The following is a 27,260-nucleotide window of genomic DNA, read 5'->3' on the forward strand; positions in this document are numbered from 1 at the left end:
CTGCCCAGGCATCGCCTTCCCTCAGTTATTCTTCACTGACCCCGAGACTGGGCGAGGTGCCACTCCTCTGTGTGCTCATGGCACTGTTGGATTCTCCTGGGGTACCCTGATCACACTGTTTTGTGATTATCTGCTTATTTGCCTGTTTCCCTCTCCAAGGCAAGGTCTAAGTCTTAGTCCTCTATCTCTAGAATTTCACTAGAACATGCCTAGCTATAGGAGATGCTGCAGAAATCTTACTGAATGAACGAAGAATGTATGAACGGATGATGTCCTGTAGCAGTCCAGAATTCTAAGAACCTACAGAAGCTCAGTGAGCACAAATAACCCAGAGTCTAAGAAGATTAGGTCATCTCTTCCATTTTCTGTGTATGTGGGATTGCATACTGGTACTGGTTCCTAGCAAAGTTTAACCTTCCTCTGTTGGCTAATTCTTAGGCACCACCTGAAATGCTCTTAGCCCCGCTTGCCTCTGGGTTTCCTTGGTAACCAGCTCTGCTGGACTATACCATTCTACCATCCAAAGCCATGTTGGGCTTACTCCCACCACTTTTGGACTCAGACGAAGCATCACTCTGTAGGGTATGGGATCTGGCTTTCCCATCTGCTGCTGAAGGAGCCAGACAGTACACCCCAAAAGTATGGGGGAAGTTGGGTCACCATGGAATGAACTTTGGCCCAGTGGGGAACAAGAAACAGGCAGGAGCTGGCAGATACTTTCCCTCTCAGAGCACTGCTCCGTTTGATGGAAACTTTTGGGAGTCTGCAGTCTCTACCAGCCTCTCTGGGGGTGTCCAGTATGACCAAGTGCGAAGTTTTGTTTCTTGTGAAGTCATGATTGGTCCCACCCCGTTTAAATTTGGTTTTGCTGTCTTGTTTCTTTTTCTAACTCTAGCTTCCCTGGGATTGCATAAAGCACTGTCCTAGAAGCTTGGTCTCAGGCTCTGATGTCTAAGGAACCCAGCATAAGACACATTCAAACCTACCATTATTTCCCTAGAGAAAGAGGTGCCAGTGAAGATAGAAGAAGAGGGAGGAGCGCTCTAGGTCATGTGGTCTCTAGTGTATGGATCTGACTGGGCTTAGCTGAGGGTCTGAGCCTTCAGCCCTCTCTTCCCGTGCAGCATTGGTGGCCCTCCTTTAGGGGAACTGGGCAGATGGGTCCATTAGTAGTAAAAGATCCATCATTCGGAACTTGTGGATCTGGTCCCTGTGTAGGTTGGCCATCTGTTTCATGATTTCCTATTTTTAAAAATCTCTCTAATTAAAAAAAAAAATCAAACATATATCTTTGGATGTCAGTGATGCAGCAGAACATTATACAGTTGAGAAGATTGATCCTGTGAGGATGTGTGATATATTCTGGGTTTAAAGCCAAGCTTCACCACTTACTGCTTGTGTAGCTTTGAGAAAGTTGGCCGATCCGAACTTCAGTTTCCTCACCTGGAAGTAGGCGTTAACGATAGCACTCCGATGGGGCAGTTGCAAAGATCAGATGAGAAAATGCACATAGGCCCTCAGCACCGCAGGGCCACACAGAGTAAGCAAGCAGAAGCTATTTGTTGGAGTTATTATTATTCTACCTTTTAATTACAACTTGAGAGTGATAGAGAGTTAATCTCTGTGTAGGAAACAAATATAATGTGATATTTTTTAGCCCTTAAAGGTTTTGTTGGGTTTCTAAGAGGTGCTTTTTTGGTAAACTCAGGCCAGTTTGAATCTCGCTAGAACAGGTGGGAAGGCATGCTAACCCTTTCCGCGGAAGCAGTGTCTACCTGCTGGGTGTTTAATTTTGTTGGACGTGTGAGAGTCACATACGGTTGGAGACGAGTTAAATCCATTCCCCATCTTTCAAGTGTTTTCAAGGTTACAAATCAGTTCATATTAATCCCAGGTTAATAAATTTGTGGAAACAAAAGCGGAAAGGGTTTACAACTTTGCTGTGGTCATTCGGAGAATTTGTGGCTGCGGAGAGCCCAGGAAATGACCTCTTGTTCCTTCTCTGAGGTGAGTTTCAGTTCGTGCCAGGTGAAAAGAAAAGTGCTTCCTCCGTAGAAGCTTGTCATGGGGATTAACAGTGTGTGCGCGGATGACTTTTTTGCCTTCCTGTACAAAGCTGTATTAAGAGTCATTAAACTTTAAACTGTAATCACAGTGTATTATTAACTTTTTACAATGGGGCTTCGAGTCTCGCTGCTTTACTCTGTTCCACAAATGCTTGTTGCTTTCCTTCTGTGTGGTCGGCCCTGAGCTTTGGGACTGTGGTGACAAAGGGCATAGAGCGTCCCTCAAGGAGCTGACACTCCAGTTAATGTCCTTAAGGGTCAGCGGTCACCATGACCCCCCGTAATGTCTGTCCACAGCATTGGGCACTAGAGAAACCTACCTACTTGAGAGTTCTCTTGCTTTCATGACCCAGAGGCCTCTGGTTTTCCTCTCAGTTCTCTCACCAGCTGCCTCTGTCACTTTGGGTGTCCCCATTTTTCCTTCTCACCAGCCCGTTTCCCCGTAGGTAGGCACGCCCCAGGACTCAGCCATCTTCTTTGGTCTGTCTTTTTCTTCCTCTGTTGATAAGCTGTTCCTTCCCCCGGCTTCATGTATCATCTTGTGGGTGTGTGTGTTTGTGTGTGTGTGACTCATATCTAACTTTCTGCCCTGGATTTTTTCTCTAGGCCCCAGATCTCCATTTTCTAGATCCACCCTTTTCTTCCACAGTCCTTGAGCGTCAGCATATCCCCAATTAAAACTCACTGCCCACCTCCACTCCCAGTTACCTCCACGCTCCTCCTTTCCTTAGGACGGTTCCCGGGCCGTCGCTGCCTTCAGTTGGGCTGCCCTCGCTGATCACCCAGGCGGCACTGTATTTCCTTTCACTGTGGTTTCTTTTGTTCTGTTGAATGAGGAATAAGCTCGAGGATTCCTATGGCTGTAGGCATGTACTTCCATCTTCTTTCCCGGTCTGGGTTTCCTCCTGAGCATTCGACATTTCCCTGCTTTTTCTGAAGTGTGCATGAGTGGTGGAAAGATGTGTGCGGGGCTGCTGGGGTGCATGGCTCCAGGGGGCAGCATTCCCATGAAGAGGCACTGTTCCCGTGGCCTTGTACATGCATGAATGGCGCCTCCCACAGTTGGGCTGCAGGAGTGTTCGAGTGCCAGCGGATGGAGTGCTGGTGAGGGCTTCGGCGGCGGGGGTGGCGGGGGTGGGAGGGTGGGGGGGTGCTGTAGGGTGGAGTGGTGGGGAAAGAGTTAAAGGGAGTTGGCAGTGCAGCCCAGGAGCAAAGTGATATATTCTATGAAAGAGGGAAATACGGGGAAATCGTTTTTCTCTCTGTCCTCTACCTGAGAGAATAAAGCTCTGTGTTTTTCTAGGCAAATCTGCACTGAGCTGACGTCATTTAGAGCCTCCCACCAAGCTTGAGATCTGTGGCCTAGACCTTGGTTTTCCTCTGATTCTTGTTCTTGTTGATATAGGGAGCGTTGGCAAGGATTTCTAAAATGAAGGTTCCATGTTGCTGCCACTGGGCCGATACATTGGGATAATCCCAGATTCTCTTGTGACAACTGGACTCTTTTAGATCTGGTTTCCATATGGCCCAAAGGGATTGGTGACAGTGCTGGTCCCTCTGCTGCCCCGTTTACTGAAACACCCCAGATGATTGGGCCACACCAGCAGTGGGACAACTATCTAACAGTGGTGTCTGCTGTTCGGGGACCCTTGGAGCACCTGTCCAGGCAAGTTGGTGTCTTCAGCTGTATTGGTTGTGCCATATACCCTCCACAGACACTGCCCACGTAGATGATCGTGCACATGGAGTCCCAGAGTTGTCCTGTGTGATGTCCCTGCATCCTGCACCTTCTCTTGTTAGGCATTTCCAGGCCAACTAATGCCTCGCATCCAGCTGGCTGAGCCATTTCCTGTGTCAGACTGAAGCTCACATCACTACTTCCTTTTTTCCCCAAATTTCTAAGGTCTCCCTCTTCCTTCCACTTTCAGTTCCTGAATGCCATGACCACAGGAATGAAATCAGCAAGTTCTTGCCTTGTCTCTCTGCCAGGCCAACTCCCACTCATCCTTAGTAGAAATAATAATGGTAATAGATAACATTAATGGGATGCTTATTTTTTTTAAACATTTATTTATTTTAGAGAGAGTGCACGCACCTGTGTGAGCTAGTGGGGGGAGGGGCAGAGGGAGAAAGAATCTTCAGCAGACTCCCTGCTGAGTGTGGAGCCCTACTCGGGGCTCAATCTCACAACCCCAAGATCATGACCTGAGCTGAAATCAACAGTCGGATGCCCAACCAACTGGGCCACGCAGGCACCCCAGTGGAATGCTTTTTATTCCCTGTACTGAAAGTCTCACGTCTTTTTTCATCCTCACAGGACTCTCTGAAACTATTCGGTAACATTCAGGTTTAGAGAGTTTGAAATATTCTCATGATTATAATTAACAGTGAGGGGCTTGGCCTGCCCGACTGCAAACAGAGCTTATGCTCTGAATCAGTGTGCAATTCATCTTCCTAAGACCCACGTTCGATATAGCCTCTTCCAGGAAGCCTCCCCAGGCTCCTCCACCCCTGTGACCTTTGGTCATCCTCCACAGTAACCCATACTCTCATTCAAGTTCAGGGCCTCTTAGAGATGGTGGAGAGAGACCTATGTTCCTTCCTTTTTCTGTGGTTCCCAATATATTAAAGATTGAGGAAGTTCCAAGACAGGGTCAGAAAATATGACTTTTCTTGTGTATTTGCCTTTAACTAAGGTAAAGCCTTTAATGCATATTCATACACAGAAACCCACAATGAAATATAGTTTTGCTATACACAAGATAACTACAGGAGTTGTAAATGATGTTCATTGAACTCTCTAGGCAGAGTGGTTTGGTAATGGGACATGCACTGAAGGTTGTAGGAGGCACCTCTTTCAATCATTTCAGTATATTCCTTTGACTAAATGGGTGCTTCCATTTTTAGTAATCTTAGAGTCCTTGGGGTGCCTGGGTGGCTTATTTGGTTAAGCATCCAACTCTTGATTTCAGCTCAGGTCTTGATCTCAAGCCCGTATTGAGCTCCACTTAAAAAAATAATAATATTAAAGTCCTTTGTGAGTATGAGGCTGTTGGCTAGTTGGCCTTTCCGGCTTCTGTAATGTCTATTTCTCTATCCCTGAAACTAGTACAGAGTCGGGCTGGCACGTCGTAGGCTCTCAATTCCGTTGGTTGACTGAATGAGTGAGCCAATGATTGTTAGAGAACAGTCTGAGAATTTAGAATAATTTTGGTTGGAATCCATTTACTAGCACTGTTTACTAGCACTGTGACTACCATTTACTAGCACTGTGACCTTAAGCCAGTTACTTTATCTGTTCTCAGCTTTTGTCCTCTCTAAAGTGTTGATATTACTAATACCTACCTCAGAAGGTCGGTTGGAGGAACAAAGGAGATGATGTGTCTTATCTGTGGGATGACAGAAGCGAGCTTGCACAGGAAGAGTGCTGGCGGACAGAGTTGGGGAGGTAGGAGATAGGTCTGTGGGCATCCTTATTAATAAAGGGAGAGCCACTCCAGCTGCTGCCCTGCCCTGTGCCTGTCCCTCCCCAACTGGCCGTGCAGCAGAATGATTGGTGGCCCCAGGGCGGTTGCCAAAGCACCTGACTTTGTTTTTGGGGCCCTCACCCTTTCCCTATTCTGTTGCTTGATTGACAACCATGTGCAGACCTTACTTTTGGAATAATGCTGCAACCTACTGACTACTCTCACCCACATTGTCTCACTTAATAATTATTCAGAATTGTAAAATTGCCTGTGGTTTCAGGAAATTCCTGCCTTTGTTATAACATGCCTGGTACCTACGCCTCTCCTGCCGACAGAGTTAGCACTGAGGGTATTTGCTCCTGGATTTACTGAGTTCTTTAGCAGCATTTTCTTCTTTTCCCCTCCAACCCTGGGATTCAAAGCATCTCTCATGGAGAACGCTCCATTCCAAACTCTTTATCTGTTTCCACGTGGCCAGGTGTAGAGTGGCCTGGCTGGTCCAGGACCTCTGCCTCCCACATGTCCGTTTATTGAAGAGCAGAGCATGGCAGCACTCCCTAACTCGGGCTCCCTCCTCTTTTCGGTCCAGTTGGAATCCCATAGTCCGGGGATCTGAGTAGAGCTTCATGGTGTGTCTCTCTAACTGCCCAAGCATATGACATCAGCCACCCTCCTCTTTGGCTACAGTTTCTGGATGACCTGATTCATTCTGTGTAATGATGACTTTCCAATTTCTGTCTGTAGCCCTGAGCTCCAGATTTGCATGTTCAAGTATGCAGTTGACCTCTCTCTTGGGTGTCTAATAAGCATCCCAAAAGCATCAAATTTAAAAGGAAATATTTATTTTACCCCTAAATTCTGACTCCTTCCCTTAACCCAGTCAATAGCAGTACCATCCAACCTAGTCCTCAACCAGAATCCAGGAGTTACTGTTCCACCCTTGCTGTCCCTACATATGGCATCCATCAGAAACTTGGAGACCCGACTGCCAACATCTATCTCAGATATGCTTCGTTCTGTCCATCTTCATTGCCCTCATCCTGATTCTGGCCACTATAATTTTTTTTTTTTTTGGATAAATGAAACTACTTTTGTTTTCAATTACAGTGTACTAAGTCACGTTAGTTTTATGATATCTTTAGTACCCTATGCATTTATAATCAGTAAGAGAGTTCTGAATGCTTTGGAAAAAAGTTTTAAAGATCACAAAACAATCATTTTTCCCTTTGATTATGAAAATTGCTTTGCATAGTTTCAACTTACATGGTCATTTTTTTAAGAAAAATTTTTAAAAATTGTGTTCTAATACATATAAAATTTACCATCTTAACCATTTTTAAGTGTTTTTTAAGTTCAGTGGCATTAAGTACATTCACGTTGTTGGGCAACCATCCCTACCATCTATTTCCATAACTCTTTTCATCTTTCAGAACTGAAATTCCATACCCATGAAACACTACCTCCCCACTCTCCCCACCCCCACCCACTTCAGCCCCTAGCAGCCACTATTTTACTCTCTGTTTCTGTGAATGTGACTACTCTAGGGCCCTCATATAAGTGGAATCATATGGTATTTTTCCTTTTGTGACAAGCTTATTTCACTTAGCATATGTCCTCAAGGTTCATCCTTGTTGTAGCAGCATTTCCGTCCTTTTGAAGGCTGAATAATATTCCGTCGTATGTAGATCACACATTTTGTTTATCCATAACTCTGGGGATAAGCACTTGAATTTTTTCAGGCTGCCATTACCTACCTACCTATCTTTCTTTCTTTCTTTTTTAAAAAAGATTTATTTATTTTAGAGAGAGAGAGTGTGTTTGTGAGAGTTGGGGGAGGGGCAGAGGGAGAGAGAGAATCCCAAGCAGACTCCCCACTGAGAGTGGAGCTGGATGACATGGGGCTCGATCTCATGACCAGAAGATCATGACCTGAGCCAAAACCAAGAGTTGGACGCCAAATGACTCTGCCACCCAGGCACCCCTTCAGGCTGCCATCATCTTTCATCTCAACTGTATGACCGCTTCCTAATTGTTCTGTCCACTTCCACTCTTTCCTCTTCTCATCTGTTCTCCACTCCACTTCCGAAAAGGCGAATTAAATTTTGTTGTTCTTTAAATCCTTCATTGACTTCTCATTGGGCTCTGCATAAAATCTGAACATCTGATTTGGCTTGCAAGATCTTATATTCCTAAAGACGAACTGCCTTTATAACCTTATCTTAGGCTCCTTGCTCACTCTGCTCCCAGTTCAAGGCTTTTCTTGTTTGTTTCTGTCTTAGACTCTGCCTTTGGTTCCCTCTACCTTGAATACTTTCTACTTCCTGTCCAGTCATGGTTGGCTTCTTCTCATCCTTGAAGTAGTAATTACATGTCACCTCTTCAAAGAGATCTTCTCCTATCACCCTAATAACTAAGATCCCTTGTTACTTCTTGTCTTAACCTTGTATTGATTTGTAGGTAGTTTACTTGTTTATAGCTAACTTGTTTCATCCTTGTTTTCCCCTCTTGGATATAAGCCCCCTGAAGGCTTATCTATTTCATATTTATCTTATTTACTTTTTTTTTTTTAAAGATTTTATTTATTTATTTGACAGAGATAGAGACAGCCAGTGAGAGAGGGAACACAAGCAGGGGGAGTGAGAGAGGAAGAAGCAGGCTCATAGCGGAAGAGCCTGATGTGGGGCTCGATCCCAGAACGCCGGGACCACGCCCTGAGCCGAAGGCAGACGCTTAACCACTGTGCCACCCAGGCGCCCCTATCTTATTTACTTTTTGTATCCTGAACATCTAGCAGGTGTTTGCTAACAATTTGGTGGATGAATTAATAAATATCTTGATTAAGAAAAAGTTTGAGGGGAGATTCCACATCTGTTCTACTTCTCCTTGCCTTCCCTTTTGCTCACTCTCCTCTCATCCAGCCATTAATACATTCCAAAATGTTAACATCCCTTGTTGTGAGGAAGAGTCATTGGTATCATATCATCATTACTGCACCAGTAAACTGGTTGAATGTTCATTAGCCTCCTGATGTTCAAAGGAAAGGTACCCAAAATTGTTCTTTAATTTTTTTTTTTATTAAAAATGATCACTCTTCCATCCTTGCCCCATGTCTCTGGAAAGGCAAGCTAATTTTGCAGTGGTCTAAGTAACCAAGGAAGAAAAAGACATTAAACTTTTTGGAGAGAGAAATCCTACGTAGTGTGTTCCAAAATGCTACATGTATAATTTTGTGTTCTTCTACTATTTTGTATTATTTTTTATTTATTCCCTACTAGGGATAATAGTTGATGTCAGTTGAAGTTCAGTCCCTTATCCATACTAGGGGGTTATTTTTAAAAGGCTTGTTCCTCGAGATTTTGAGCTCTAGAATAAATTCTCCTCCCATTTTTAAACTCTGAAGCTGGTATGGGATGGGTGGGTTCTCTATCCACAGTATCACGAAGTTGAAATTAGGGGTTGGCCCGCTGCGTGCTCACTTGGAACTCAGAGTCTTCTCCAAGCTTATGCTTGTTGTTGGCAGGATTCCGATCCTTGTGGTTTTAGGATTGTAGTTGCCCTGTGGTCGTCTCTGTCTCAGCAATGGAGAACCTTCCTCTTACACTTTGAATTTCTCTGACTACTTCTTTTGCTACCAGGGAGAGATAACTCTCTGCTTTTAGTCGCCCCATCTTAAGGTCAGCTGTTTAGCAACCTTAACTGCATCTGCAAAATCCCTTTTAACCATGTAATATGACATAATCTTGGGAATTGCACCAGGATGTGGAGAGCATGGGGCTCATCTTAAAATTCCCCACAGTTAATCTAGAATTGCCTCCATCTGCATGTATCAGAAAACCTGATTACAGTAGTTTAAAGAAAAACATTTTTTTTCACATAATAAATGTAGAGATGAAAGATAATTGATCCTGGATTAGTGGCTCAGTGACTGTGATTCTCTTGTCCTTTCATTGGTGGTTGCAGTGTGATTATCATAGCTCCAGCCATCACAGCCATATTCGAGATAGGGAAAAAGAGAAAGGGAGAAGGATCCGGGCTGCAGGAGTGTTATCTATGTACTTCATGGAGACATGCGATGCAAAGCAAGACAAAACAAAGACAAAAACCACTCTCAGAACTTTAGTTCTCATCATATCTCTATCTATGTCTCATTGACCCGAACTTGGTCAGGTGGCTACCCCTAGATGCAAGGGAGGTGGGAAAGCAGGAATAGAAATTTTTTGTGATTGGCTTAACCAGTACCAACCACCCCCTGGTGCTGGATGAGGAGAGGAAATGGATGTTGGGGATCCAGCTAACATTTCTGTTATACCTATTTCCTGAAAGGCAGAATGTGGTGTAGTGAAAGAGTACAGAAGTTAAAGTCAGGAGACTTGTAATCCTGTCCCAACTCTGTCATGGTTCACTGTGTAACCTTAGGTTAGTCAAGCAACCTCCCTGAGTCAGTTCATGTATCTATAAATTGAGAGAAATGTCTGCTTTACTTATCTGAGGGTTATTGTAAGAATGAATTGACATAATCCCTGAAGTTCTTTGCAACCTGGAAATATATACTAATTGTAATTTTTGGTATTTGGTATAAAAATAAGAGTACTTCTTTGATTTTAAGAAGTGTGTGTGTGTGTGTGTGTGTGTCTGTGTGTACACATGCATATACATATACATATTTAAAAATATTTTATGATCTCTAAAATGAGATGCATTTTACAATCTATTTTGTTTAGCTTCTTGGAAAGTCTTAAGGTTATGCTTAGGAAATATGGCCACCATTGGGATTGCAAGATTCCTATAGATGCCTAGGCAACTGAGAGTCTTATGATGGAACATCTGAAGTGATAGACTTATGGCTCTAAAATACAGATGGAAAGAAATTATCTGCACCAACTTCTTACTTTCATACAGGCAAAATATTAGTGTTCCTATTCCAGATATGAAACTAAGCTGAGTTGACTAGACGGAGTAGGCCAGGCCCTCCTAAGAGTTTGAGGTACTAGAACATATTCTGCAAATCTTAAAGGGTGACCTTTATTCAGCCAGGGTTATTCATTCCATTCTGAATGTAACATGCTGTTCAGGCACCTGGGAGCGTCCTGCAGGGTCACTGCCTCAGGAATGCACCGAAGAGCAGATGCAGCCTGTGTTTTAGGCCAAGCGTGACTTAGACCCTTGATTCTGAATGGGAGGCCCTAGATTTCTTTCATAACATAGCTATCGGGATTGTTTATTTTGAAGAAAAATTAAATAATAAAATATTTGTAATTATAACCTTGAGATATACATATATATGCATATATATTTATATATATATTTATATGTGTATGTATTTGTATATATGTGTATGTGTATATACACACAAATGTGACTTTAGAGGGGACAAAAGAGACATCTAGGGATGGGGAATTATGGTGTATGTGATTGAAAGAGAAAGAGTGTGGGGTTAGTTCATAGAGAATCATGGATATATACTGATGTTGGTTGAAATATGATATATATTCCTTTTGGAGTTCTTATGTATGGTTGACTTGGGGCCAGGGTGTTCATTTTATTCATTCACCAATTTCCAGTGGAAGAAGAGTGATCAGTCTTTTTTTTTTTTTTTTAATTTTTAAAGAATAATATATTTAAATGAAAGAAAAAATGGTGAAAAGATAGTAGAAGCATACAGCCAAAGCCACTCACCTTTTCCTTTGGGAACATCAAAGCCCCTGTTAATTAAAGTGTGTGTGTGTGTGTGTGTGTGTGTGTGTGTGTGTGTTCTTCAGTGTTCAGACTCTGTTAAAATGAACTCTGTTCTCTCCTAAAGGAAAAGACTTTAGGAGAAGGAAGAGAAGCAGTCTTCCAGGTCCTGAATCTGATATAGGTCTTCGTCATAGGACAGTTGTGCCTTCCGGGCTTCTGTTTATTCTGAGAAGTTATGAAACAAGTGGCATGGTTACTTTAACTTCATGATTAAATCTTTGTGATTTCTTTAGCCCACTGTGACAAAGGTCTCAGAGTACAAAACCATGCTTGACGTTATTTTGTATCATACATTGCAAATTTTGAGTGCGTAGTTGCTGTTCAGGAAGTTTGTTGAATGTCTTGCTTGAGAAGAAAGCTTTGCAGAAATACATACGATCTATGTGGTCTTAGTTTTTCAGTCTTACTTTTGTCCCAGTTTTCTTTTTGACCTTGAGATGCTTGTCTTTGATCAGAAAAAGGCTTAGGCCTTACTTTGGGGTTTGGAATAGGCACTAGGATCTAGTTTGAAATGTTTCTGCATAAACCCCAAACAGATGGCTGGATAGCGTTTGCCAGTAGCCTCAAAACCCAGCGAGTGGATGCAGGCATGTCCAAAGTAGCTGCCTAGTAGAATACATATGGCAAAGAGATATAAGAGGGAGCTGGCTAAATTCTCAGATTTAAATAACCTTTGTGGATCACTAAGCAAACAAGAATTATGTTACAGTATTATAAAGCATAGCTAACCTAACAAAACAAAACATTTTCTCAGCTCTGAAGGGATGGAATTAATCCATATAGCTATATGAAACCCTCCTTTCCTTTTCATATGATTTATGAAACTTTTCTAAAACTTCTAATTAAGATTTACAGGATGTCACTATAAAATCACCATGATTTAGATGATCTGAACTGGCCTCTTTTTTTCTTTTTAAAAATGATTACAAGTCAGAAGGAAATGTTCCAGGGGAGGACTTCCAATTTGGGCTATAACTGGTAACAAACTAGTCCTTGTGTAGTGTACAATCATGAAACTACTGGACAAAATATATGAAGCAACTGCTTTCAGGTATTGGTCAACAGAGATCACAGTATTTCAATCCTGAGAGAAGGAAAGCTCATGCGGTGAGCCTGATGATTACCTTGGCTGTCTTCCAGGGGAGAGTTTCCTGATGCAGCATCATATGCTGGAGTCTACACTGAGCACAGCAGTCCTGCTGAGCTAAGGAAACAGGGATCAGAGTCTAGGGCAGTTGAAGCAGCTGGAATCTGCTGGACAAGGCATTAGAGAAGAGAGAGTAGCATGGGGGAATGGGGAGCAGAAGTGTGTCTGGGTATACCCAGGGAGTCCTTGGCCTGGCTGGAGTGCAAATGTACAGTCTGAAACCATATGAGACTTACCAAAAGTGGTGGCTCCAAGGTTGAGAATGGGACTGAAATACTAGAGGTCAAGCAGTATTGGGAGACATTGGCAGTCCAGCCCAGCCACACTGGAAAGACCTCCCTAACACATTATTAACATTCTAAGCATCCAGAAAAGACACAAAGTCTGCTTCTTAGGGGTAAGGAACATGCTTTCAATCAGGGTTGGTAAAATTCTTTTATAGAGTTAGATGGTAATTATTTTAGGTCCTGTGAACTATACAGCATCTGTTATAACCACTCAAATTTGCTAATTGTAGAGCAAAAGCAGCCACAGTATGTAAATGAATGCACATGGTTTTGTCTCAATATGAATTTATTTACCAAAAAGGCGGAGGGCCAGCCTTGGGTCATGGCTGTAGTTTGCCAGCTGCTGCTCTAGAGTAAGACCTACTCTAAACCCACCCTAACAAAGCCTAGAGCCATGTGCTGCTGAAATCTGCCATGGAGATTTGAGTTTGGAAGTTGAGTTCTGCAGTTGTTAGAGAAGCGTAGGAGACATTGTTGGCTTTTCACAAATCCGTATCCATCCAACAAAGTGGAAGACTAAGCCTATACAAGAGGAATGTGAGCAAGCATTTTGACTTTTGGCAAAAATTAACTCTGCAGAGGAAGATCAAATCCAGAATGTCTTCAGTGTATCATCAACAATTAGTAGGTATGCAAAGAAATAGGGAAATATTGATTTTAATATTAAAGTAGTAAAAAAAAAAAAAGTCAGAAACTAACTCCCAAATGTCCCAGATGTTGGATATGGCAGACAAAACCTAGAAAGCAGCTATTATAAATATGTTCAAAGAGCTAAAAGAAAATATTGTCATAGTGAATGAACATATAGGGCATTTCAAGGGAGAAATAGAAACTATAAAAGAATCCAATGGAAATTTTAGAATAGAAAAGTTGAATACCTGAGATGAAAAATTCACGGAATGAACTTAACAGGAAATAAAGATGATAGAAGAACGAGTCAAGGAACTCGATGACACATCAGTAGGGGAGGAGAGAAAGCCAACTCCTCATCAGAAACAATAGAGACCAAAGGACAAAATAAGGAAAAGAAAAGTCAACCTCAAATTCTATGTCTACTGAAAAATGTCTTTCAAAAACAAAGATGAAATAAAGAATGGACTATTTTAGAGCCATGCTGTTCAACAGAAATAGAGTACAAACCTCATGTGTATTATTTAAAATTTTCTAGTCGCCCCATTTAAAAAATGTTAAACAGGTGAAATTAATTTTAACAATATATTCTGTTGTTCCCAGTAAATCTAATGTATTATCTTTTCAACATGTAATCAATATAAAAATTATTAAATAGATATTTTATACATTTTTGTACTCTTTGAAATCTGGTATATATTTTATACTTAAAGAACAACTCAATTTGGATGAGCCACATTTCAGTAGTTACTTTGTGTCTAGTAGCTGCTGTATTGGAATCAGCACAGTTTTAGAGAGAAAGGAAAATGAACATGTTGCCCTATATCTAGAATGTTCCTCAAGCTATCTTATATATAGTGTTTAAATTCACCTTACCAAAACATTTGCCTGCTCAAAACCCTGGAGAGTTGTAAAACAAGTTAATTTGCTCATTCACTAATTCAGCCATTTACTCAATATTTACTAAATGTAAGACCCTATTCTAAGAGTTGAAGACATCAACAAGAAAGTAATCCAGTCCCCTTTTCCAGGGAGCTTACGTGCTAATTAGCATGAGAGCCACATTAGCAAATAATTTCATTATAATTTGATAAATTAGTGTAAGTAAGATACCATCAGCACATGGAATATATGGGGGATAAGGGATAAGTGGGATTAGTGGGAGTCAAGGAAGGTCCCATATATCAGAGCTCTTGGTTGTAAGCAACAGAAACTGACTCAGGCTAGCATAAGGAGGAAAGGAGTCTATGACTATGAGGGGCCCCTGAGGAGTTTCTAAGCAGAGCTATGGCATGGGCATTTCAGGTTTTAGGAAGAGCACTCTGGCACAGTAGATTAATAGGTTGAGGGGTGTGACCATGAAGGCAAGGAAAAAGGTAAGAGACAGGTGATTATCTGGATGAGAGACAATGAGGGGCTGAATCAAGGGACTGGCTGTGGGAATGGAAAGGGTTGTTTCAAGAGTTCAAACTCATTCTGAAATGTAGAGCTGTCACTGTTCCAGCCCCTCCTTTTCCAGCGCACTCAACGCCACTCCTACCATTTTCTACCATCAACAGAACATAACTCACTGACTGGACATGCCAGTGCTGCTCCCTCTTCCTAAAATGGCTTTGTCCCTCCACCTTTTTGCTCAGAGCCCCCCCTTCCAATTTAAGGTGTAGCTCATGACCGCCTACTCCCCAGTAGTCTCTTAATCCCTTTATGCTCTGCTGTCATTGTTTTGATGGATAACCTGTCAAAATAGGTTAGAGAGCTGTGTTACTGTTTCATGTTGCTGCCATACCTGCCCCCCCCCCCCCATCTGCTGTAAGCTACTTGAGGCCAGCGATGCTGTCTTTTTCTTCCTTGTACCATCAGGCCCTAAAATGGGCTCAGCACAGAGAACTCAGTACACGTTTCTGATGATGCTGGCCCCTGACTTTGCCCAAGACACTGAGGCCCTGTTGTGGCCGATAGCTTCTATCTCCAAGGTCCTTGTCAGTGCAATCCGAGGAACGTTAATCTCCCGTAGGCACGTTTCTTCAGTCACTCTCCACTCTTAAACCTTAGGCAGCTTACCATTTCCCACTGAACTCTTCTTAGCTGTTAAGGCTACCAGTCCTCTCTCCCCACCTTTCCTCAGTAGACTCCTCAGCTTTCATCAGACTGACCTCTTCACTGGCCTAAAAACAAGCCCACAAAGGTCCGACTCTTAATCTTCACTTATGCTGATCCTCTGTCCCAAGGATGTCCTCAGATATCCTGACTCTTATCTTCCGGTGGTCCAGAACCAAGGATATCCTTCAAATCCAAGATATCTGCTTGGTTCTTTATGGTTCCAGCCCTTGCAGATCTCTCTCTGGCTAGACAGCATTTCTAGTGTGTCCTGCAGCAGGATTATTTCCAGATTTGTTGTGTTGCTCTTCCGTGTCCCCAGCTAGATTGTAAGCTGCTTGAGGGTCACTGTCTGAAAGGCTGCTTTGTACATGTCCAAACACATAGGGCTCATGAATGTGTGTCAGAGGATTGGCACAAAACAGATCCATTTCTGTGACTCATCTCATCAGCCGACTGTGTTTTCACCCCAAGATTTTAGTGTGTAAGGGATGCCGAGAAAGAAGCTGACCTCCGAAGTGGCAACCCAGAGACTTCAATGAAACTTGTGTCTCTTGGTTAGCCCTGCTGCTGATACTGAGTCACTACCAATCTGTGGTGATTTTAAGCCTCACTTTATGATTCACATTCTAAAAATGAGGTGAGGTTTTTATAGAGAACCCAATAGCAGTGTGAACTTAGCCTCACAATTATTGGGTTCCTCTGTGGTTTCCAGCTGCTGGCACAGCCACATCTCGTGGCTTATTGGATGTGGCTGTTTCATGGCAAATACCCAGAATCCATTTCACAGGATTATGATAGGAGGTTCCCTGTAATAAATTTGTTCCACCAGACTTTCTTGGGGCTACTTATTATCTGTAACCAGCCCACGTCTGGATCTGGAATGACAAGCTAAGGAAGTGTAGATAAACCTTTGGGGCTCTTCTTTCACTCATACTTTCTGAGAGGTAGTCTTGGTTCCTCAGCCAGACTATGCCTGTTTCAGTAAAGAGGGGATTGAGTGCTTGACTCCATGTAACATCTGGGAGAACTGCTCTAAAAATGATTGAAAAGAAAAATCCCTAATGCCAGAATGTGGAAATGACAGAAACGGGGTGGTTTCATGAAATTTGCATTCTAGTCCCGAGACTTCCACTAACGAGCTGTGTGACTTCTGGCAAGTTGTTTAACAACAGCAGTGACGGCTACAGCAGACATTCATAAGGAATTTGGACTGGGGCCTGGCATGTAGAAAGCCCTCTGTGCGGTCACCTGCTATTACCATCATGATTGTTACAGGGGGTTCATTACTCCCTGTACTAAGCATTCCATGTATATTATCTCTTTTAATCCTTAAAATTATAGAGTGAGTCTTGTGATTCCTACTGTACAGGGGTGAAATGAGGCTTAGAGGCCAACAGGATTCAAATCCCAGGCCCATGCCCTCATTCTCTGTTGCTACGTTTGATTTCCTTGGGCCTCAGTTTACTCATCTGTGAACTTGAGAGTTGGTCCGTTGGTCTTTAAAATCTTTGAGCTCTAGGGGTGCCTGGGTAGCGCAGTCATTAAGCGTCTGCCTTCCGCTCAGGGCGTGATCCCGGCGTTCCAGGATCGAGCCCTGCATCAGGCTCCTCCGCTGGGAGCCTGCTTCTTCCTCTCCCACTCCCCCTGCTTGTGTTCCCTCTCTCGCTGGCTGTCTCTCTGTCAAATAAATAAATAAATCTTTAAAAAAAAAAAAAAATCTTTGAGCTCTAAAATTTCTCTGTATTTGTCCCATTGGCCTCATCCTTTCCCTTCTCCTCTTCCCTTGTCCCCTCCCCCACCCACACTCATCTGTGAATTTTGCTGGATTCATCATCACGGGGCCGGGAGGATGTTTTCCCCATTGGGCTGTGACGCTGCATGTGTCAGCCCATGTGTTGTGTTGTGGCTTTTTTGTTGTTGTTGGACCTGGCTTACATGCTGCTGTTGTGGGGAGAGGAGGAGTCGCACTCTTCTATTTTGCTGTCTTGTCTTGGCCTGCAGCCGCGAGCACACTGAGTGACACTAATGTTTGATGGGGCTTGAGAACGGCTTTAAGGCACAAGTCCGCCAGAGTCAGCTTTAGGATCTCTGGGCTCTGCGTGGTTCTCTGGTGAGATCTGGTTTTGGAGCGCTGTGCTCTCCAGGCTGTTTGCACATGTCTGGTCCCGTGGTTGGTAAGAATCTTTGGAGAGGGACTTGGAAGAGAGATTTCCAGGCTTTCCATTCTGTGCACAGCTGGGGTAGCCTGGCAGATTTCCACATGGGGAGTTTCACAGATCGTTTCATTATGGTTCTGTTGTACTTGATGTTTGTAAAGTACTTTAGTTGGGTGATTTTGCATGTATTCTGGTACTTTTTTGTGTGTGTGGCCGTGATCCAAAGATCAGAATGTTTTGGCACCAGAAGACCCAGGTCTCGGGGTGGTATCGATCATTTCCTGGCTTCGTACATCTACCACACCCGCTTATTATGGCCTCTCATTGATCATTCTGTGTATAAGATCTTATCACGGAGGAAAAAAGAGTCCATTTGTCCCTGTTCTGGGATGTGTGAATTCTTCCAGTTAGAAGTCTGGAAGAAACATCTTAGGGCACCAAACAAGGGCCTGTAAACAGTAAATGTCGGATAAATCACTCCTCTCACCCCAAATGTCTTCATCTGTAAAGGAATTATAGTTCTATCTGCCTTACTCAACTAAAATGGCTGTCGAATTAAATGAAGTATGGTACGAAAATATGTTTTTGGGGCGCCTGGGTGGCTCAGTCACTTAAGCATCTGGCTCTTGGTTTCAGCTGCAGTCATGATCTCACAGTTGTGGGATCAAGCCCCGTGTTGGGCTGTGCTCAGTGTGGAGTCTGCTTCAGATTCTTTCTCCTTCTCACTCTGTTTCTCAAATAAATAAATAAAATCTTTCAAATATATATAAAAAATATGTTTTTGAAAATTATAAACGTATGCAAGCAGTTATTTTTAGATGGTATTGTATAGCAAAACTATTTTAGGTACCAAAAAAGACAAAAACTATTACATATTTCTGTTCTGTTTAACCCCAGCATAGATTATTTATAGCAGGTAATAATCTGTACTAAAATTTCCTCAGCATTTTTTTTTGTTATGTACTGGTCAGAAGGCTGTGAGTTAAATTTTTCTAGACTAAAATGAATATTGTAAGTATTCCATTAGTAAGAACTGATATTGTTCAGGGCAAATAGTAGCTCTTTTGTGGAAACACATTAATTTTGCATTAATTCAGATTTTATTAATTTATCATAAGAGCAAGAGCTAGGTTCAAATTGTAAATGGACATTAATAGTGCAAACAGAATTGTGAGTCTATTAAGTATCTTTCTATATACATAGAACATAATTGCAGTGTGAGTAAAGGCTAGACTTTTATGTACTAATTCAAATTGGCCTAGATTGAAAATGTTTCTTTAACTCACATTTTTTACTAAAGCAAATATTCCCTTCCCATTTACTCCAAATGAACAAGATGACTCCATTTCTATTTCTCTTGATTGGTAAACCATGCTTGGAGGTACCATCTGGAGATGTCTGGGTTTCTGCCAAAGATTTAAATCAGGCTTGCAAAGAGCTACCTGCCTAAGGCAAGAAAGTGCTACGATTTAGTAGGAAAGAACATGCTTTTATTTTACCATCTAGTAAAAAAAAAAGTGAAAATACTTTGAAAAGTTTTAATTTTTGTTTTACAACAGTGGCATTGTATTATAAATAAAAGTATTTTCAAAATATAATGATTGGAGAAATTTGGGAATCTGATTGCTAAAATTTGCATGATTATTTACAAGTCTGGTCTGAAGGACTATACAGAGATCTTGATGCTAAAGGCAGATACTTCTGTACAGAAGTGGGGACAAGACAGGGCAGAGAGAAGTAACACAAGTTGGAAACCACCCAAACCCCCTCGTGGGCAGCGTTGAAAACTCTGGACCTGTGTGGATTGGATATAATGTGATAGTTGTCCTTTTTAATTATTATTATTATTTTTTAAACAGATTTCCACTTGGCCGATTAGACAAAGGCAAGAGGGGCCAGTCTGTCTACGTTCTGAGTGCCGCCCTCACAAGACCTTCATAACAGAGCTGGGGCCGAAGTCCACCGTGCTACCATACCCCCACCCCAGACATTGCTCTGGGGTTTGCCTGAGGCCATCGGTGTGAAGATGACCAGTGCCTTCCTAGCATGACGACCTTGGACCATGTGATCGCCACCCACCAGTCAGAGTGGGTCTCCTTCAATGAGGAGCCACTCTTTCCTGTCCCTTCCGAGGGTAAGGAGAACTCTCATTTCTTAAGTAAAAATATTTAGCAAAGAACTACACTGTTTATAATGACTTCTCCTTGATCATTCTTTGGGTGGGATCTTAATATGTGAAAAAGAGCCAGTTTGTCACTTTCTTAAGGAGCAGTTTCTTCCACTTAGAAGCCTGGAGGAATCATTTTTAGGAACCTTCGAGTCCCAAATGAAAGGACCTGGAAATCCCAAAAGTATTGGGTGCTTTCTTCCAAGGAGCGTAAACTTCGTATTTACACATTACTTTATACTCGGCCTTTCAGGGTGTTACTCCCTTGGATCTCCTCAGTTTTTAAAGCATCGTTGTGAAGAGTGACAGGCGCTAGAGACAGATTGCTTGGGCTCGGACCCTGGCTCTGTCACACACAGCTAAGGGATGTGTCCTTGGGTAGATGGTCTCTTTAATCTCTCTGTTCAGTCATTTATCAGTGCAGGAGGGGTAATCACAGTACCTTCCTCGGGGGGGGGGGGGCTGTGAGGATTAAATGAATTAATATATGCAAAGTGCTTAGAACAGTGCCTGGCATGTGGAAAGAGCTCAGTTAATTGTCATCCACCATCGCGATGGCTAAATTGACTTCTGGGGACCTGGTCCTCAGGGATGAAGGTCACGATAGGGGATGGGAGATATTTGCAGAGCCTCGCTGGCTGGTTCTGTCTTACTGCAGCTACCGCTGCGAACTGCTATCAGCTCAGCTTCGTTGACAGCACGTGGAAAGTGTGAGCGGACAGGTGAGCCATCCAGTATGGTGGCCGTGGGGCTGCTGAGTCCTTGAAATGTGGCTAGTCGGAATTGAAACATGTTTTAAGTATAAAATACCCACACTGAATTTCAGAGACCTAGTGAAAGTAAGATATTTCATTAATAACTTTTATATTAATTACATTAGAATAATTTTCAACATACGGAGTTGAAATTTATATTAGTAAAAGTAGTTCACCTCTTTTTACTTCCTTTAAATGTGGCTACTAAAATTACATATGTGGTTCAGCTCTTATTTCTGTTGGGCAGCACCAGTCTAAAGGGTTTGGGTACATGCAGGTAGACTAGTTTGTGTGGCTCGTGATGGGAGAAGAAAGTTTTATATTAGTACTTTGATTTTTACAATGTTTTCATATAGTACAATTATACTGCTTTTGGCATGCAGTTGAGAAACTTGAGCACGTGTCTAGATTTGTGTAACCACCACCACAATTAGGATATAGTTCTTTAAAAAAAATTTTTTTTTTTGAAGGCTGTTAGAAGGCCATAGAGTGCTAGAAAGGTAGGGGCCTCATTCAGCTGATCGCTGGTACAGAGTTTGCACCTGGCGGTCTGCAGATGCATGTGGTTTGGACTGCACAGAGTTGGAAGTGTGAATTTGAATGTGTTTAGTCCAGACAGAAGCCCTCCTGTTCAGCCAAAGTCTCCGTCAGTCCCTTGCATTTAGCTTTTCTCCTTCCCCTCAGTTATATTTCTGTTTGGCCTCTATAAGCATTGTTGTTTGTGACCCTCAAGGCCTGGAGTAGATGCTAGGATAAGAATAGTGAATAAGATTTCCATTCTCAGCCTGCCTGGATCCTGGCTGTGGGCATGCTGAGGTTATCCTTCGTACGCGTTATTAGGAAAACACTCTCTTAGCATGGAGACAGGTGGGCATGGCTGTTTCTTCACCCGAACCCACCGGGATGGTGAGTCTTGTGATCACCCTTTACCTATCCTTGGGATTTTCCTCCATGAGGGTTTTGAAGGGTGGCCTTCCTCACGTGATTGATGGTGGTATCTGGTATGTGTTTCAGGGGGTACCGAAGAGCACCTCCCAGCACTGTCATCTTACTCAGACCAGTCTGAGAGCTCCTCTGGGGAGAACCACGTGGCAGATGGAGGCTCTCAGGAGCTTTCCCACTCGGAGCAGGATGACTCCTCCGAAAAGCTGGGCCTTATCTCTGAAGCCACCTCCCCTCCTGGGAGCCCCGAGCAGCCCTCACCGGACCTGGCCTCGGCCATCAGCAACTGGGTTCAATTTGAAGACGACACCCCCTGGGCCAGCACATCACCACCTCAGAAGGAAACAGGTGAGACAGGTGGGAGGCTGAGAAGGGTTTGGGCTTAGGTCTGTGCTCATCAGGGATGCTTTGCCATGAGAGGTGTACCAGGGCTGCCAGGAATCTACCAGAGCCCTCCGGCACCGGCCATGCAGGAGCGCTGGCAGAGATCTCATCTGGCTCATTTCCACAACTGGGCTTTGTTATCAAAGCCTATGGAAGGATTTATGTGCTCTGGGCCATTTCTAGCCTTCTGTTCTTGTCCCTGGCTGTTGACCTGTCTTTGGAAGTATGCATATTTATTTATCTATTAGGTATTGGAATTATGTTTCCTCAGCACCTAAATTATAAGCTCCTTACAAGCAGAAATGAATGCCTCTCAGAGCATGGACCACCATCAATTTCTAGTAGAGTCACAAGTTAAACATGGATATACCTGTGTCCCAGACCTGTTAGATCTAAATCCTTAGGGGTGGGGACTATCGCTGATGATAATTCTCTTACTTAGTGGCATTTCAGTAGCCAGAAGCTGCTCGGGGGAGCTTAGCAAAGCCAGAGGAGTTGGTAGTGCCCACCCTGGTGACCTGGCTGCTTATTTTATCGTGCACCAACGCGTGCCCACGCTGACTGGATAACCTTTGTGACTGTCTGAGTTCTCCATGTGCTGTGTAACAAATTACCACAAACTTAGCGGTTTAAACAACATAACTATTTTCTTACAATTTCTGTAGTTCAGAAGTCCGAGTGTTGGGTGTGGTGTCACTGGGCTCATTCAGACTGCTGGCAAGACTGCATTCCTCCCAGGAGGCTCTAGGGAAGCATCTGTTTCCTGGCCCTTTCCAGCTTTTCGATGCTGCCCACATTCCGTGGCATGTGGCCCCTTCTTCTGCCTCCAAAGCCAGCAGTGCTGCTCTCTCTGTGCCTTTCTTCTGTAATCCCATCTCCCTCTGATTTCTGCCGCTTCTTCCACTTTTAAGGACCCTGTGGTTAACGTTTAGCGCTCCAAGATAATTCAGAATAATCACCCCATCCCAGGGTCCTTAACTTCATCACGTCTCCAAAGCCCCTTTTGCCATGTACAGTAACATAGTCCCAGGTTCTGGGGATTAGGACATGGACATCTTTCGGGAGACATTATTTTGTCTACCACAGAGACCTACTAGAGAAAAGTAAGGTTGATAGTTTTTTTTGTTGTTGGTGGGTTAAATGTTTTGCTAGTTTTAATTTTTATTTTATTTTTTATTTTTTTATTTTTTAAAGATTTTATTTATTTATTTGAGAGAGAGACAGCCAGCGAGAGAGGGAACACAAGCAGGGGGAGTCGGAGAGAAAGAAGCAGGCTCCTAGCAGAGAAGCCTGATGTGGGGCTCGATCCCAGAACGCTGGGATCATGCCCTGAGCCGAAGGCAGACACTTAACAACTGCGCCACCCAGGTGCCCCTAGTTTTAATTTTTAAAAACAATTCTTTTGGTTTTCAAACATGTTTTCAGCACCAATAAAACAATTGTTAAGAAAATATAAAGCATAATTCTATATAATAACCACTTCCATTTTTACATAATAATTTACATATTATGTATATTTTTTCATATTTTTTAAAAGATTTTATTTATTTATTTGAGAGAGAGGGGGAGACACAGCATGTGCGCGTGGGTACAAGCAGTGGGGAGGGGCAGAAGGAGAGGGACAAACAGACTCTCCACTGGCAGGGAGCCCGAAGACAGGGGACTCATTCCCAGGACCCTGAGATCTTGACCTGAGCAAAAGTCAAATACGTAACTGACTGAGCCACCCACGCACCTCTCTACTTGTTCATATTTAAACATCAGATTTGTTAGTGAATCGTTGGTGAGAGAGCCGTGACAGTCAGAGCAGCATGGATGAAATGACAGGTCCAGACAGGCGTCCTGGTGTGGCTGGAGGAGGGAGGAAGTAAGCTTTACTGAACACCCAACTCTGGCAGGACAGTGGGCTGATGAAGCATTTATCCATGTGCAGAAGAGTTACCCAACACTGGGGAGTGAATCAGTACAGAAGTTTCTTATTTTTAGGGGCACCTGGGTGGCTCAGTCAGTTGGGCGACTGCCTTTGGCTCAGGTCATGCTCTTGGGGTCCTGGGATTGAGCCCTGCCTTGGGCTCCCTGCTCGGCGGGGAGTCTGCTTCTCCCTGTCCCCACCCCATCCCTGCTTGTGCTCTCTCTCTGTCTTAAATGAATAAATAAAATCTTTAAAAAAAGTTTCTTATTTTTCGTAAGATGTGTTTACCAAATACTGTCTCAGGCACCACGCTTTGACTTCATTCTCTCATGTACCTCTTACAGCAATCATATGAGGAGAGCATGAATATTATATTTATATTGGACATGAGGAGACCGAAACAGATAGTGGTTTAGGAATTTGCCCGAGGTTGTATGCTGGAAAGTGACAAGGGAGAGCTTCCAAGATAGGCAGGCTGGCCCCCAGATGTTGGAACAGTCGATGGTCTGTTCGTGTCCGCCTTCCTGCTGTTCCTGCTGTGGTTTCCTCTGCTCCCTGATTCCCAGGAGGCAGGGGAGGCGCGGGATGGGTACAGTGGTGTTCCTCTACTCACTTGCCCCAAACTGGCCATGCTTTCAGTTCATTAAATGCCATATATTTATGGCATTCAGATTTGTTCGCATCTCGTTCATACCTTACCTTTATCTTCAAAGATTTCCTGATAACTCAGAGCTGTGTTTACGGTGGTTGCATAGATGGCCAGTTTGCTTCAGTTCCTCAGCACTTAGTTTTGCAAATACCTCGGGTTAGTCATACTTTTGCTGCCTCCATCTGACCAAGGATCTTAGCTTGTCATTAGTGGTGCTTTTGACATATCATTAAAACCTTTTAATGCGGCAGTTCTCGAAGTCTGTAGATCCCTGGGATTGCCCAAAAGTCTCTCAAGGGGTCTGTGGGGTCAAAATCATTTTCATAAGAATTCTAAGATTGCCCTTTTCACTGCATTAGAATTTGCATCGATGGTACAAAAGAAATGGTGAGTAAAACTTCTGGCTACCATGGACTCATACTAAAAAAAAAGTCCGTTTCACATAATACCCTTGATGTAGTAGTAAAAATCATTAATTTGATTAAATCTTGATTCCCGAGTACATCTTCTTAATGTTCTCTGTGACAAAGCACTTTTGTGCCATACTTAAGTATAATGGTTGTCTTGAAGGAAAATGGGTGTTATTTACTTTTTTGAGAGAGAGAGAGAGAGCAGGGGAGGGAGAGGGACAAGCAGACTCTGTGCTGTGTGTGGAACTGGTTGCGGCTGGATCTCAGGACCCTGAAATGATGACCTGAGCCAAAGTCAAGGGTTGGACACCTAACTGATTGAGGCACCCTGGTGCCCCTAAATTTTTTTTAATGAAAAAGAATTCATTTAAAAAATCAAAATTATTTTAAAATTATTTTTTAAAAATGAAAACAATGCAAAAAAAAAAAAAAACAACAACCCTCCACGATGAGCAAAATATCAGTATTTTAAAAACAAGATTCAGCCAATACTTGCATGATTGCCACACTGGCCTTACCGTAATCCTGGCCCTAGTTCCAATAAAAGTTTATTTACAAAAATAGGTGGTTAGTCTTTGGGCCATAATTTGCTCATTGATATTTTTAAAATACTGCATTTAAGGGGCGCCTGGCTGGCTCGGTCAGTGGAGCATGTGACTCCTGATCTTGGGGTCGTGAGTTCAAGCCCCACGTAGAGCCTAGAGCTTACTAAAAAAAAAAAAAAAAAAAAAAAAGTGTATAGTAAAATCCCGTATTTAAAATGTTGTTTGATTCCTGAGATTTTTGGTTCCCCAAATTTTGTACCCAAAGGAGGTGTGCCTCACTTGCCTTACCCTAGTCCTTGATCTGCATTATAATAAGGTTATGGAATGTATTGATATTACTAGAGAACAAATCCAGAAATGACAATTTTCAAATGTGTTGAGAGCATTATCGTGGCTTGAAAACTACTCAAACAATAATTCTCTATGTTTCCATATATGGGTTTAACTCATCCTTCTAGAGGCGGAGCTGTCTGACTCAGGAGGAGCCTGTAGGCTGGTTTTCCAGCAGACTTGAGGCTTGCCGTGTGGGCAAAAAGCAGGAATAAACCATGCGTAGGGCCAGCTCCACCTCAGGTAGTGTTCCAGGGACCCAAGAACCATGCTTGGAGCATCAGAGTGGTAAAGGAAATGGTAGCAAATCCGAGGCTCCAATTCCACCTCTCCTGTCAATACCCAGCCGGACCCATCAATTTCCCTATTACCCCCGTCTGCCCCACCCGTGTAGGCTGGTTCCCTCATGGGTTTCCTCGCACAGATTGAGTTTGACAAGAGTGGTTGATAGAGCTAAGGCCGTGTGATAAGGAGAAAGGAGGCTTCGACCCTGTTAACACAGGTAATGCAGACATCCCCCAAGATAGACAGTTCCGTTCTGATGGCTGTTGGGCAGCTCAGATTTTAATTTACATCCAAAAGGTTGGGGCCCTGTGCATTGTCAGTAATATCATATATGTAACTGCATTACACCAAATAATGTGGGCATTTACACCAAAATAACACAGATGTGTGCAGCAAGTATCCTCCCAGTGATAGAGACAGTCTGAGGTTTCTTACAGTCATTGCTGCCTGCTTTATTCTTTTGGTAATAACTGAGTTTTCCTGGTATGATATAGGCAAAATAACAGCCCCCAAAGATATCAAGTCCCACTCTCTGGAACCTGTAAATGTTATCTTATTTGAAGATAGGGTCTTTGCAGATATGATTAAGTTAAGGATTTTTACTTATTTTATTTTATTGTTTTTTAAAGATTTTATTTATTTAGTTGTCAGAGTGAGAGAGAGGGCATAAGCAGAGGGAGCTGCAGGCAGAGGGAGAAGCAGGCTCCCCGCTGAGCAAGGAGGCCGATGTGGGACTCCATCCCAGGACCCTGGGATCATGACCTGAGCCAAAGGCAGACGCTTACCCAACTGAGCCACCCAGGTGCCCCAAGTTAAGGATTTTTAGATCGATATTCCTGGATTATCTGGGGTGGGGGGCCCTAAGTGCAACCACCTATATTCTTTTTTTTTTCTTTTTTTTGTTAGTCACCATACAGTACATCCCTGGTTTCTGATGTAAAGTTCGATGATTCATTAGTTGCGTATAACACCCAGTGCACCATGCAATACGTGCCCTCCTTACTACCCATCACCAGCCTATCCCATTCCCCCACCCCCCTCCCCTCTGAAGCCCTTAGTTTGTTTCTCAGAGTCCATAGTCTCTCATGCTTCATTCCCCCTTCTGATTACCCCCCTTTCTTTGTCCCTTTCTTCCCCTACTGATCTTCCTAGTTCTTATGTTCCATAGATGAGAGAAATCATATGATAATTGTCTTTCTCTGGTTGACTTATTTCACTTAGCATTATCTCCTCCAGTGCTGTCCATGTTGCAGCAAATGTTGAGAACTCGTTCTTTCTGATAGCTGAGTAAT

General features: G+C 43.1%; 1 protein-coding gene across 7 annotated transcripts in view; it reads left to right on the forward strand.

The window, feature by feature from the left end:
• Window positions 1-27,260, forward strand: part of STON2 (stonin 2) — a 173,771-nt gene that overhangs the window by 36,611 nt on the left and 109,900 nt on the right. For 6 of the 7 annotated variants that reach the window (XM_057318736.1, XM_026519395.4, XM_044391311.3 and 3 more), the window contains 2 exons: window positions 19,449-19,723; window positions 21,526-21,801. In XM_057318736.1, the coding sequence (XP_057174719.1) occupies window positions 19,636-19,723; window positions 21,526-21,801 (364 nt within the window). In that variant the 5' untranslated portion in view covers window positions 19,449-19,635. Of the gene's footprint in view, window positions 1-17,159; window positions 17,544-19,448; window positions 19,724-21,525; window positions 21,802-27,260 lie in introns of those variants that run through there. The other variant, XM_057318737.1, reaches the window with a different exon arrangement.

The sequence above is a fragment of the Ursus arctos genome, unplaced genomic scaffold, assembly GCF_023065955.2.
Source record: "Ursus arctos isolate Adak ecotype North America unplaced genomic scaffold, UrsArc2.0 scaffold_25, whole genome shotgun sequence".
NCBI classification, from domain to species: Eukaryota; Metazoa; Chordata; class Mammalia; order Carnivora; family Ursidae; genus Ursus; species Ursus arctos.